The sequence below is a fragment of the Echiichthys vipera genome (genome assembly GCF_963691815.1).
Source record: "Echiichthys vipera genome assembly, chromosome: 21".
In the NCBI taxonomy this organism is placed as follows: Eukaryota; Metazoa; Chordata; class Actinopteri; order Perciformes; family Trachinidae; genus Echiichthys; species Echiichthys vipera.
In genome coordinates, this window is record NC_139846.1 from 18,857,807 (window position 1) to 18,871,507 (window position 13,701).

Below are 13,701 nucleotides of genomic sequence, written 5' to 3' on the forward strand. Positions count from 1 at the left end.
ATATATTTAAGTTAAGTTGTCGAATGATAATTCCACTAATTTCCCGTAAGTTTAAAGGTGATGTAATTTGTATTTCACAGGTCTGTCATTTTTTTTATAATTTGCAATAAGTTTCCTGGAATATCACAGTTGGTACACGTTATGTCCTTCGGAAAAAAGGCTGCATTTAAACCCAAGTAGTTTATTCATTATTCATGTATGACTTGAAACGCTATTCTCTATATTGAATGGCTGACCTTCTGTGCACCAACTAAGTCACTGTACGACACTAACATTGTCTCTACTTTCACCTAAAGTAGTAATGAAAATGACTTTTTAGAGGACAAAATTATTTTGACTTTATTTCAAAAGTATGTGGCTGTACATTTAAGTCTTATAAAATAATTAGTGGATTGGATTTGCTGGTTGGCACAACATTTCAAACTGTTTTCGGAGCAAAGGAAGACAACAGAAAAAACGTCCATCCATGATCTCATAGATTTAGAAAAAAAAAAACATTTCAGCGATGTATCTTCCTGCAACAAATCAACAAATGATCAACACAGTCTCATTTTCAAACTTTTATTCACTTAAATTCTCAAGTGTTAAAGCAAGAACAAAACATTTATAATGTCCTTTGGTGGGATTTTAATACACTTTATTAATACTGTATATGTAAACTGATATTCTTTGATGCCAGCACGTTGCCAATACAAAGGAAAATCAACTGCACAACTAAAAGTAATATCAACGAATAAAAGAAGTGAATGAAAGAAATGGAAATCAAAAGAAAAGAAAACCATAGATCATTTCTTCTGCATTTGGACGTTTTAAATAGATACATTGAAGATTGCCTTTTTTCAATCACAGTTCGGCAAAGATACAAAAGGACGACATGACTTTTTTTTTTGTTTGCTCTGTCGAGAAAAAAAACTTGCAAATACACGGATGGTTTTCTACGCACTTGTCGTCTGCTCAGGTGAAAACTCTCCTCAGACCATGATCGTAGGGAGCGTGGTGGCTCTAAGATAGGAAAAGTATCAGACAGCTTTATTGGAGTATCTTTTTGCAAGAGAGGAAAGGGGGGGAGGGGGGCAAGGGGCTTCTTACACATGTGCATCACTAACATCGGACAAAAGAATCTTTCAACCAACAAGGGTTTACAGCAACGTTCACGAAAGCACAGGTCTGTGGCAGCATGGTGAGGGGGTTTGGGACCGGAGGCGGGAGAGGGAGGGACGATGAACAGGAGGGAGGATGAGAAAGAGCTCGAAGGAGAGACAGATGCTAGAGAGGGGTGGACGTGAGTGAGGTTTTTGTGTCAAAAAGTGGCAGTCCGGACAGATTTCCTTCTATCCACAATGCACTGACAGCAAAGAATGCTTCCTGTGTTGTCTCCTCTCTTTGTTTGTCGTTGTAATGAAGTATAACAGCTATGTTTTGGCCAGTCAGTCAGCCATTCGGCGTAGACACTTTCTTTGAGATTTCTTCGGCATCAGTCCAGCCAACATTAAGTCGCAGAAGCGTCCCGGGGGAATCGGCGGCCGCTGCCGGCTTGTGCGAGAGCTGATTGGTCGCAGCTGTTGTTGCCGTGGCAATAAGAGAGGAAGTGAAAGAGTCTGTCATCTTCAGTTATCCCTTCTCAAACTGGAAGGAGCTTGAGTCCCTGGTATGGCTTAGAGGGGAGGGGTCTCATTGTTCTTTGCACATTTTACTCTTATTAGGCATTTTTTTTATAATAATATCTGGCATTTTTAGAAGTATATGTTTTTTTTTCATTTCTATATATTCTTTGAAATTAAATGAAAAGTTTTTGCACTCATTTGTCTGGCATATTCCCTTCATCGTCAGCGCAAGTGTCCATTGAGTCTGGCAGCGGAGAAGCACAGTACAGTACAGTCCAGAAAGCTCATGGTTGTTCTTGTTTAATGGTTGTTGATTATTTGAAAGGGGGATGGGAAGGTTAAGGTGGAAGTGGTGGGGAGTTTATCACTCCCACCAGGTCATGGGTCTCTTTAGAGTACGGCGGGCCAGGAGGAGGCCTCTCTCAGCAATGCCGAGCCCAGCAGCAGCAGCAGCAGCACCGTGGGGGATGATGGAGGCGTCAGGGAGGCCTGGCCCGAATCTGGGCCCCTGCAGCCCCCCAGCTCCGTCTCGCAGCGGGACTTCTCACACAGCAGGCCCGAGTAGTCTGAGGGACAGCTGCAGCGGACGTTGTTGACACACACCCCGCCATTTTGGCAGCGCAGGAGCTCGTTGTCACACACCCGGGCTGTGGTGGGAGCAATGTGAAGACAAGAGAGAGGAGTGAGAATCAGACATGCAACGCAGTTTTGGGTGACACTTTACTTGAAGTGCACTGTGACGCATTAAAAGAATATCATAATCAAATCAAAATAATTCCATATCATCTAATTATCTACTCAGCTGCCCCATTCAAGTTAAACTTAAATGATCCCTGTGGGGAAATGAGGAATTCGCTCATGCTCTGATGCCAACAAGTCAAAAAGTCCCAACATGTTTTCTTCAAGTAAAGTGTAACCACATTATATTCCAGATTTGATTTAGCTGAACTCAGAATGAACAGAATTAACAGGAATAGTTAGACATTTTGGGATTGAGTTAATAAAAATATCAATGCTGCTCTCAGTCCTGTACAGTAAATATGGAGCTAGAAACAGCAGTGGCTGTTTTACAAGTTGTTGTTTTTTTACGTCTGCTTGGATTCTCTGCTGGTTGCTTGGTATCTTCTCCAAGCCAAGAAACAGTCACAAACCTACACATAATCCTCTGTAAGATAGCCGTTTTATAGATTAAGCGGCTGCTGCATCCAGTTTCACATTAACTGTACTGATGTAAGAGCGGTATTAACATTCTCATTTTACTCTCCGCAAGAAAGCAAATAAGCCGATGGTCCAAAATGTAAAACTATTCCTTAAACATTCCACTATGCAATATACTGGATTTGCACCAAAAAAAAATTATCTGAATATAAAAAAATAATAATCCCTGAATATATTATTCATTTAGGCAAATTCTACAGCCCATGCATCCTAATTACATCAGGCAATATTTGACTATATCAGGTTAGTACGGTTAGTATAAATCTGTGGGTAGAAGCCATAGGTAAAAGCACTCAGTTAAGCCACCATGTCTACAATTTAAAGATTTCTAGTTCAAACTCTTGCCATCAGGATCATTTTAAATATGGCATTATTACATCAAAAACATACACTTAGTGGGTTTAAAGTAAAAGTTAAAGTTTCTAGTTTAAGGTGATGGCATTGTAAACTTTAAACTTCACTTCAAACCTTTCATATCTCCACATTTTTATATTGTGCAGATTTTGACTCATGTAAAAAATGAATCTCTACACAGTTCTACATCATCCGATACTAATGTGACATGCAATCAGACATCATGGCACCTTCAAAAGATATTGAATAATAAATAATGATCATCCATTGTAATGTAAATGTAATCATTCTATGTGTGCTGTAAGCTAATTTCTATTTTATTATTTCCATTTCTTTAATTACAAAGGTACAAATCCCTGTCTCATCAGCGATGTTACTGCACAGAAATCCTCAAAGCCTGACAGGCTTTCCCCCAAACAGCACTGTCTTTATACAAACTGAACATCAGGTGAAAATTGGTGTATATTTAGAGCTGGGACACCGAGGCCACTCCATTCCCAGTGGAGGCAAGCTGTCAAGCAAGCTGGAGGCAAACAAAGCAGCACCGCACAAACTAATAAACCAGCAGAGACAAATAAACAGTGATAAACACAGGGGCCACTTCTGCCCATTTCACTCCTTTATGGGAGTGGAAAACAATGTGGTGAGCAATCTATGAACTCTATGGGATATAAATATCACAATAACAAATATCAAGCCTCTCTCCTAATACTTGGGTTGGAAGCATGCTGTCTCCCAGGAATAGCCAAATAGGGCTTTGATGGGAGGCTTGTTAAGAAACATTGACTCTATGAATCCTATTTGTGCCATGTCTGTTTTGTTGGAGAAAGGGGAGCTGCTGTTTGGCTCAGTAAGTTTTGCTTCGGGCCACAACTCACCAATTACCATGTACAACTAGATCCGAATAAGACATCTGAACTCTATCTTTGTCTTTCTGTCTTTCTCCAATTGACACATCAATTTCAGGACCAATTCAACCCCTAAAGTTAAGGGTCAATAGAGTACAGCAGGAGTGAGTTCTAATGAGTCTGGAAGTGAGTTAGCATCTTTCATTTACGGTTCCCTCATCTCAAAGTCAACGTAGAGAGAGAGGGGAGGAAACGTAGCAAAGGGATTCAAACACAGGCTGTTGCCAGTGAAGGAGTCTAAATGGGGAGCATGTTCCACCCTGTGAGCTATAGAGGCCGCACCAATGGGTTTTTTAAATAGTTTTTTGGTTAGATGCCTGGAATAATGCCTGTGGCTAAGACATGCTTATGAGATTTTAAGGTTTTGTTCTACAACATGAAATACATCAGTAAATAGCCCATTCAGGAATTCTGAATGTTGTACCTCTCACAAAAAAGGTGGTTGCTAACAAGTGACTAAATGAACCTACAGACGTTAGTGGATTGTAATCATGCTTTAAAAATCATGGTGTCCATTTGTGAAGATGAAACACATCTTATTTTCCTGCATAATCCAAACTCCAATGGAAATAAATCAATGGAAAAATCACGTCCTTCAACATTTTTTGTTGACGGAAGCAGGGCGATGCTAACCTCCGGGTTGGCCTATAAAAATATGTTGTACTGTTTCTGTCTTTGAAAAGCAATTGCTGACTTGGTTTTCTCTGCATGATGAGGCAGCTAAACTTGGTAATAAAATGTCTCCTTCAAGATGACAAGGAGGAGTAATGTATTAATTAAAGAATCATCACCTCCCAAGAGGCCTTGATATTATCAGTACATGGGAGGGACTCCTTTAATTAGACAATGACCTTTCATCTTGTCTATCTTATACCTCCTTTGTGTATTTTTAAGGAAGTGGTTTCCTTATGTGCCCTACTTGTATCATAAAAACACACATCTTTCGAAGTAAAATCAACCCAAGGTCAACCATGTGTGGCTAGCTAGAGCATGAGGGACCTGGAAGCTATGCTAGTTTGATAAGAGATGCAAAATGATGGCAGCTTTAAGAATGTGCAGCCTCCCGCACCTCAAAATAAAGGAGATGTGACACACAAAGAGCTTTTTGACAACAGCATGCCATTTGAGTTCACAGTATTTGATTTCCACCATACTCAGCATGGCATTTCCTACTTGGAAGACGATACACCCTTGACTTGTTTATTAAAATCTATAACAGCTTGAAGAGTTGCTTTCAGCAAATATAATAGTCCATACAAGTCTTACCTAGCTAAACTGACCTACTGCTAACTTGAGCTGCTAGTCAACAAACGACATGAATTTAGTGTCAAACAAGTGCATAATGCCAGTGAAAATGAATTCAGTGGAGTTGATTTAAAGATGAATGTTGGCCTACAATAGCTATGTGGAAAGGCTGATTCATGGATGCATTATTTGAATTTGACCCAGCTCCACCGTTGAGCCTTGCGGCCATTTTTCCCCAGTGGCCACTTGCTGTAACCCAAGAAAAGTCCCCCACTGGCCCAAAAAGCATTTTTCCATTTTCCATTGGCCACTATTGTAAAAGATACACCTGTAAAACTGTTGATAGTTCACCTGGAAATGCAAACAAGGTCAATAATGACGTCGTCCCAATGTAAAGTCTATGAGCCGAGAGAGAACTTGCAAGCAGGGTCAGCATGGACATTGTATTGAATGGGTGCCATTTTGGGACCTGGTATCCAGTTCTAATAATACATTGAAAGGCTAACTACTATTAACTATGTTCATCAGCATGGACACTCTCTGGTTGCATTTAGCCTCAAATTAGAACTGGTTCACTGTCTTTCTGAATGTGGACAAGTAGTTTTAAAGGAGTCATTCAAATATGCAAATGTTGTCATTTGCTACTGTTTTTTCCAATGAGGGGAAGCAGCCTTTGATAGTTTGATGTGTATTATGTTTACATATACATGTAGACACTGAGAGTGCCTCTTCATTTAAGGCGAAACCACTACTGTTAATATTCATTTATGCATGATGCTCAACATGGCTTAGGATATTCAGGTGACTTCAAAGTAAAGCTCAGGCAATGGTCTACCTCTGCGGGCACAGCACATTATTTGCTTGCCACCAAGCAATGCTTAAGTAAATAATTAAACAAAGACAGATTTTTAAAAACAACCTTAGTGGCAAGTTTGTCAAAGATTATAGAATAGAGAATATCAAAAATATCAATTAGATTAAAGGGACAACACTGAACGGAACAGAATTAACTACTAGCAAAGGACATTGTCAGAATTAATTATTATTAAAGATGCGACTTGCTGCTGCTCAAGGGTGAATTGTTGGGTCTCTGTTAATCATAAATAAGTAATAGAGTGTGGTCTAGATCTATATGTAAAGTAAACTGTTGTATGATTTGGCACTATAAATAAAATTGAATTGAATATATAAAGATGAGTATTCTAAAGATGAATGAAGAATTGTGTAAAAAGCCAGAGAACTGGGGTAAAACATTGGTAGGATGAATTATTCCAAGAGCTCTGCACCTTTATCGCTCCTCAATCTCTCACATTAAGCAGTTCTCGGCATGTAAATAGAGCCAGCACAGGCAGTAAATGACAAGATTTGTAGCGTTTGCTTTTGATATGAGTGATAATATTTAGAGAGGGGACTGATGAACTAGGTGTGCTTGTCTGGAACCGTGATGTGTTTGACGAGAGATTTGAGTTTTAATTGCGTTTTTCAGACTGCATGCAGATAGAGTTTTGTCCATTCACATAAATACTGCAGCAGCAGGGAAGCAAGGGGAGGAAGACGGAAAAGTTTTCAATCTGTCAAAGAACAAGAGAACATCAGTAGCTCCTTGGGTCTGGCATTATTTAGTGATTTCCCATTTGAAACTTTTTGGAGAAAACATTTCGCCTACTACTACCTACCAAAACAACAAACACGGAGAAATCCATAGCAGAGGCATTTCTCCAGTGTGGCCTCAGTAGACCAGAATGCAATGCAGTCTGCATTGTCAGTTTAGTAGAGTGCAAAACCCAATGCACTATTCACCAGGGACAAATATAAAACCCTAACATTAGGCTGCATTCTCCAAAACCTTACTATGCTTTTGATTTAAATTTGTTCTTAAGAAAAGTCCTAAGAAAAGTCTACGTCGGATCCATAAGGTATTCTTAAACTGCTGAATTGTTTGTAGCTCTGAATGACGAATCCCATTTCCTCGTAAGTTGAAAGCACGCAGTTTATCCTAATTAGCCAAATAATCTAAAAAAACAAAAACAAAAAAAAAACAGACCTGTGGATCTCTTATTTTTTACTACTCTTTATTTTTAGTTTCTTCTCCAATGCTGGTAAATGTAGTAAAAGATGCAAACTGAAATAAAAAAAAGGGCACAGAGAATAAATTCTGATTAAATCACTAAAAAAATACGTATCTTTTATGTAAACAGAACAAGTATGATTTCCAAATTGTGTACATATGAAGTGTTTCACAATCCCCCTCAGTCTCATGTAGGAACAGTGAAAGATTTTTGAATCACTGCTTCATAACTAATCTGTGTCTTTTTGACTCAGCTCTTGATAAAAAAACTGTTTCTCTTCTCACTTTCTTTTATATTTGTAAACATTTAATTACTGCTTTACAGCTCGGCAGTGTCAATATTCCACTGAGCAGCGAGTTTGTCCTTTGGCATTTATCATATGATGGCGTGGAGCCATAACAACCCACTTTCAACTCTATGTCTTGTGCAGAAACAGATGTGCGTTAAAATAAAATAAAAAATAATGTAAAAAACAGATGCATGTGCTGACAGTAGGTTATTACATGATGCACACTGAATATATTTTTCAAAAACAGTGCATTTTAATGAACATCCATCCGTGTCAGGTACTGCTAAAACAAGATGATTATTCATTTCACACTGAATTTAAATCGCAAAACACCTGACTTTAAAACACTTTTATTTACATGCACACTTACAAAAACCAATGTGTTAAGCTGCATACTGCATCATATAGTGCACTGGTACTCAAACTGTGGTGCTTATACCACTGCTGGTACGCAAGCTCCCTCTAACGGTACGTGGAGGAATCTCCGAAATATTTAAAATAAATAAATATATGATGCTATCATAAAACTATCCTCAAAGCAATTTCAGTCAAAAGCAGCTGGACTGGTTATTTGTCTAGAAAGATGTTTCGGACCAGTCCCAGCCTGGTCGGATGCGTGCATGAACTGATGAAGCCTCTTGGATGAGAGGTGAAACGTCTTCCAAGACAAAGAACCAAGTCCAGTTGCTTTTGACTGAAATTGCTTTGAGGATAACGATGACCTGGACGAATGAGAACATTCACAGGCCTATCATAAAACTACATCTTAAATGAAAATACTTAAACCATGAGATCCATGAAATATAATTCCTGTATTATTTTGCTTCAATATAGGCCTGCTATGTTGTCAGTTTTGTTATTGTAGAGCACACACGTCTGTGATAAGTAATCTACTAAACTGTGATGGCAAGACACTAAGTGAAGTTAAAATCAGTGATTCAAAAAGACAAATGAAAACTATTACGAAGAGAAGTGCAGATTGACAAGAGAATATTTCGAGCAGCTCTGTTGAATTTGAAATTTGAAGTGGATGACTTTCACCCGAGCGCAAGTGCTAGTGGCTACTAAAGCAGTGCCAGTGAAATCTCTGCCACACCCAATGAAGGGCTGGCCCTTGCGGTGTAACAGGGATGTGTGGATGAGTTAAAGTGCCACTTCTTGTGCAACCCCTTTGTACAGTGTGGCTGTGGCTGACAACAGTCCTCTGAAAAGTGTAGGCCTAAGCTACTATGTTTTAACTACGGTCATCACGGGGGTACTTGGAGAGCCTAATATTTTGTGAGGTGGTATGCGATGTAAAAAGGTATTGTGCATTATTGTGGCTGATGAAAAGACTCCGGTGTCATTGCCTTTTCGATGATGATTTACTCTGTTGAACAACAATAGCGAAAAAAAACACTTCCTAAAAAAGCTTTGCTGTGTAATTTTGAGGGACTACTCTCCCAACATGTCATTTACGTATTTAGATTCACAGATCAATGGATCCACAATTGTTCAACAATATCTTGATCACGTTTTTATATTGTGGTATGGTATTTTAAAAAAAGAAATATTCTAGCTAAATTATGGAAGCCCTCCTTTTTTTCAAAATGTATACAAAAAAACAGTTTTTCAATTTAAACCAATGTACTCAAAGGATATTAGCATTTTTTTGTGCCAATGGCCAAGTGATTCCCCTTTACGTAATTCCTACTATACTTAGAAATATAAGTAATTTTCCTTCAATAGAAGCTATCTCTGTTTGAATAATTCATCACCAAACAGATGAAGCAGTCTTTTATCTTTTCTCAAAGTTAACGTTGCATTTATTCTGCTGTGCCTAATTTGAATGTTTTCATATGACAGGTCTTATTTACATACTTGGATTGACTTGATTGGATTAGGAGGTATTCCGTGCTCTGTGATTGGATGAATACATCATAGCAGACAAAACTTTTCACCAATAGCTGGCATTCTTCATGGTAATATTGCACTCACTCTCACCTTACATCCATAGGAAAATATAGGGCCCCACTAGAAATGAATCTCAAATCCAACCGAAAAATCATTTCAATATACAATGTTGAGGCACCTTATTTAGGACGTCTTTATTACCCAGGACAGAGATAAATGCTGGGGTACAGAGGAGGGCAAATAGATGTCACCACCTTGTGGAAAAGGTCTTTAAATCTGAAGCAACTTAACCACAGTTATAAACAGTGAAACAAAGATGGTTGGTCAATTACTAATTAGTAGGTCTGATAATATGTTATGTTGTTTTTAAGACAAGCCAGTGCTCACATGACGGCTACCTTCTGTAGGTTTGTCACTGAAGTTTGATTAGAAAAAAAAACGTGAAAAATTGGTGACATTTAAAAACAAGGCATGCATCTCAAAATGACTGGGGGAAATAGAATTAGTAGGCAGTAATAAATGAGCTGCAATGCAAAATGACCTGCATTCTCCTTTGAAAAATGTTAGTGTTGGATGACATTGTCTGTTGTGGACTGGAGAGGGGGTGATGGCTACTCAAACAGATCACAGGCAGCCTGTCAAGCAGTCAATATTGAATCAGCTGTGGTTTTGTTGGTGAGCGACATGGCTGGATAACTGAGTTACAGAGCAGCATGCGTCCTGCCGTGGCTTTGCTCTTTCTCTGTTTGAGCCATATAGGGCACCTGCTGATATTACATTGTTAACGTAGCAAGTGTGAAATACAGGTCCGGTTAGTAAATCAAATGACTTTGTTTATGGCTTGTGTTATGGGTTAGGTCTGTGTTTGTCGAGGCAGCTTGGCAGTCGTGCTCATGTGCAGCACATTCTTTCAGCCAAAGTTAAGGAATCACACAGAGAAGAGATCAGAGAGAGATACGTATCAGACAGAGACAGAGCTGAGGGGGGAGAACAGCCAGGAGCTGCGTGGGGAGGTTTGTGGTTTTACTTACATTTGCAGCCATCGTCCCACAAATAGCCGGGTAGACACTGCTGACACTTAGGCCCTGTAGTGCCCTCCTTACATATACAAAATCCTGTGCCATTACAGCGATCACTGACTGAGCCAAAGGGATTACATTTACACTCTGGAAAAACAAGACACACACATACACACACAGGCTGGAAACAGGGTGGTGCTTTGACTTCCCAGAACACCGTTCTAAGATTTTCACAGCGTTGACTACATAACTCCAACTCAATTGTAAGCTGAACTATTACAATAAGACGCTTGATTATTTTTTAACTGGTCAAAATGTCAACAGAAAAAAATGCTACCATTTCAACTGTAATGGAGACGGAATGAGAAAAGAATGACTTATGCTAGATGCTTTGAATTAATTACAGCATATTTGTAATCATTATAGAAATAATTGTACTGCTATACAGCTTTATAACGTGCAATGAGCAAATATGCAAAGCATTATCTGTAGCTTTGATTTAAGATGAACAAAGTGGGCTAATCTGCACATGCTTTTTTTTAATAAAAAAAAGTGTATTCATTCATAAAGGTAAAGATAGGAAAAGAGGGGGAGAGGAGACAGAATGTGTGATGAGCAGGTATGAGGTGAAAAAAGGAAAGAAACAAGGACAAAGAGGGAAGGTTAAGGAATGAGAGTATAGCACATTGAAATGGGCATTGTAGTAATATTTCTTTTTAATTCTGTCTAATTTTCAGATGTATGTAAATATTGTCTAAGAAATTGTCATTCTTCTTTATGGTCATTAGCCACTATTCGATTTGGAATAGCCTTAAAAAACCTTCTCTATATAAAAAAAAACAACCTGTCAAGTCTCTGGTGTCCTACGCTCAACTGACCGTCCAGCTTTCCACAGCGACTGGAGCACTCTGCAGTCAAAGTGACACCTATTTTGACGGTTCCTGACCATCACATTGCACCTTCTGTGGCTGTGCTGGTTGCACCCAAGTGACATCTGGGGGTCGGGCAAGAGGAGAGAGGTGACGGCATTGAAAAACGAGGGGGATCAGTGAGAGAGAGGCAGGGTGAGGGAGAGTTTGGCACAAGGTAACGCCTCGGTGAGTCTTAACGCCTTGTGAAGGGTTTCAGCTGCTACTCTTGAGGCCATTTCATGTATATGACATATGCACTTCTGTGGCACCTCTGACTGGCAGTGTGACATTTCTCTCAGAACTCTTGTTGCTTGTCAGCCTCCCCCCTTAGGACTCACAAATGCACCTGGCACTGAGCACTGAGAACTAACACTCCAAATGCTAGCTAAAGCATCCAAATAGAACCAAACTATTGCCTTAGGAACTAAATGAAATGCATTTTTTGACACATTTCTTCACATAAGAAAAACAGATGATGCAGTGTATGAATGCCTGCATAAAGGTCATGGACAAAATAATAGAAACACCAGATGAAAATGGCCTTTTAACTTTCACATCACAACTACAAAGGTGAACTAACAGGTGTATGACAGGAAAGTCATATTTAATTGACTACTAGTTGTTAATTTTGTGACAGTTTTTAGACAAGCATGACAACTAGCCTGGCACTATCTAGACTAGGGATCAAACAAAGGACATATAATGTGTTAATTAGTTGACTTAGGTGCTGGTAGGCAGATTCTGTTTCCAGTCAGACGGTTTCCAGTCAGTGCAAAGCTGCGCTTACCTGCTGCTGGCTCTAGCTTCATGTTTAACATACCATGGTGACTGGTTACGGTGTTTCCATTAGTTTGTGCACATGCTAAAATATATCCTCTATATCTATCTGCAAATCAGATCACTGTATATTTTAATCAATGTGTAGTTCACTTTATGATCTTTAAATACCATCTAGTAACTTGAAACCAACTGTAACACACAATCATTACATCATTCATACAAGCAAGCAAGTAGCTAGAATCAGTTGTAATGTACAACATTAATAAAAACAAACGAGCAGCTGGAAACCACCTGTAGCATACTAAATCAATAAATACAAGCTAGCTGCTAGACAACTGTAATACTTGTAAATTAAAAATTAATTTTAACACTTTTTCAGTGTAGATTGTTGACACTTTAGGGAGTGAAAATAGTTTTAAAAAATCACTCTAGAGAAGTGTTAGTTGTCTAATCCCTTAGTGTTACTTTAACTCTGTTCTGCGAGTTAAATAAGGAACTTTTGCAGAGTGTCAAATGTTTAACTCTTTTGAAAGTGTTAATCTAACTCTGGAGAGTGTGGAGCTATATAAACCCTCAAAAAGTGTTAAAATCAACTCTGTGGGAGTTAATTCAACACTGGACTTTTTTCTGTGTATCCACCTCAAATCAGTTCGCAGTTATTAAAGCCATGCCTGAAAGGAATGACTGAAAATCAAGCATTAAGACGGTGTGTGTCTCAATGATAAACACTCCACCATTGTGTGAAAGCAGAATAGGAAGATGTGGAGACCAGTGAAACACATGGGGACAGGAGGGTTTATGGATGATGAAGTGGTGGGGGATGAAAGATGACACCTTCTCTGGTGATGAGTCAAAGACAGAGGTGAGACAAGGAAAGTGTTTGTGTGAAAGCTTGGTCGGTGTGAAAGGGGCCGGTGGGGGACTAACCTATGCACACATTTTCATCGTCCAGTTCTGCTGAGGTATTGCGGTAGTAGCCCAGCTTGCATAGCTGGCAGTGCTGGCCCCTAGTGTTGTGCTTACAGCTCACGCAAATGACGGTGTTTAGCAGCTCGATGTAGCTGCATCGGTTGGAGTGGCCGAAGCATTCGCAGTCTTGCAAAGAGAATATGAAGGAAGGTAAACAGAGAAAGGGAAACAGAAAAAAGGGAGAGAGAGAGAGAGAGAGAGAGAGAGAGAGAGAGAGAGAGAGAGAGAGAGAGAGAGAGAGAGAGAGAGAGAGAGAAAGAAAGATAGAAAGAAAGAAAGAAAGAAAGAAAGAGACACGCGTGGGGGAGTGTTGATAGTGTATATATTGTTGCTGTTGTTGCGGGTGCTACGGCGGTGGAGTTAGCAAGAATTTGCACCATGGCATGCAGGGTTAAAAATGGAGACTGCGTTGTGATGGAGGAGATATTGGAAAGTGATGGCA

General features: G+C 39.3%; 1 protein-coding gene across 2 annotated transcripts in view; it reads right to left on the minus strand.

Moving 5' to 3' along the window:
- Window positions 1–666: 666 nt before the first annotated feature.
- The window catches only part of ntng1a (netrin g1a), a 110,372-nt gene continuing 97,337 nt past the window's right edge, over window positions 667–13,701 (minus strand). The window contains exons 8-10 of one of the 2 annotated variants that reach the window (XM_083936106.1): window positions 13,218–13,385; window positions 10,612–10,746; window positions 667–2,251 (exon numbers count right to left, since the gene is read on the minus strand). In XM_083936106.1, the coding sequence (XP_083792232.1) occupies window positions 1,995–2,251; window positions 10,612–10,746; window positions 13,218–13,385 (560 nt within the window). In that variant the 3' untranslated portion in view covers window positions 667–1,994. The remainder of the gene's footprint in view (window positions 2,252–10,611; window positions 10,747–13,217; window positions 13,386–13,701) is intronic. The other variant, XM_083936107.1, reaches the window with a different exon arrangement.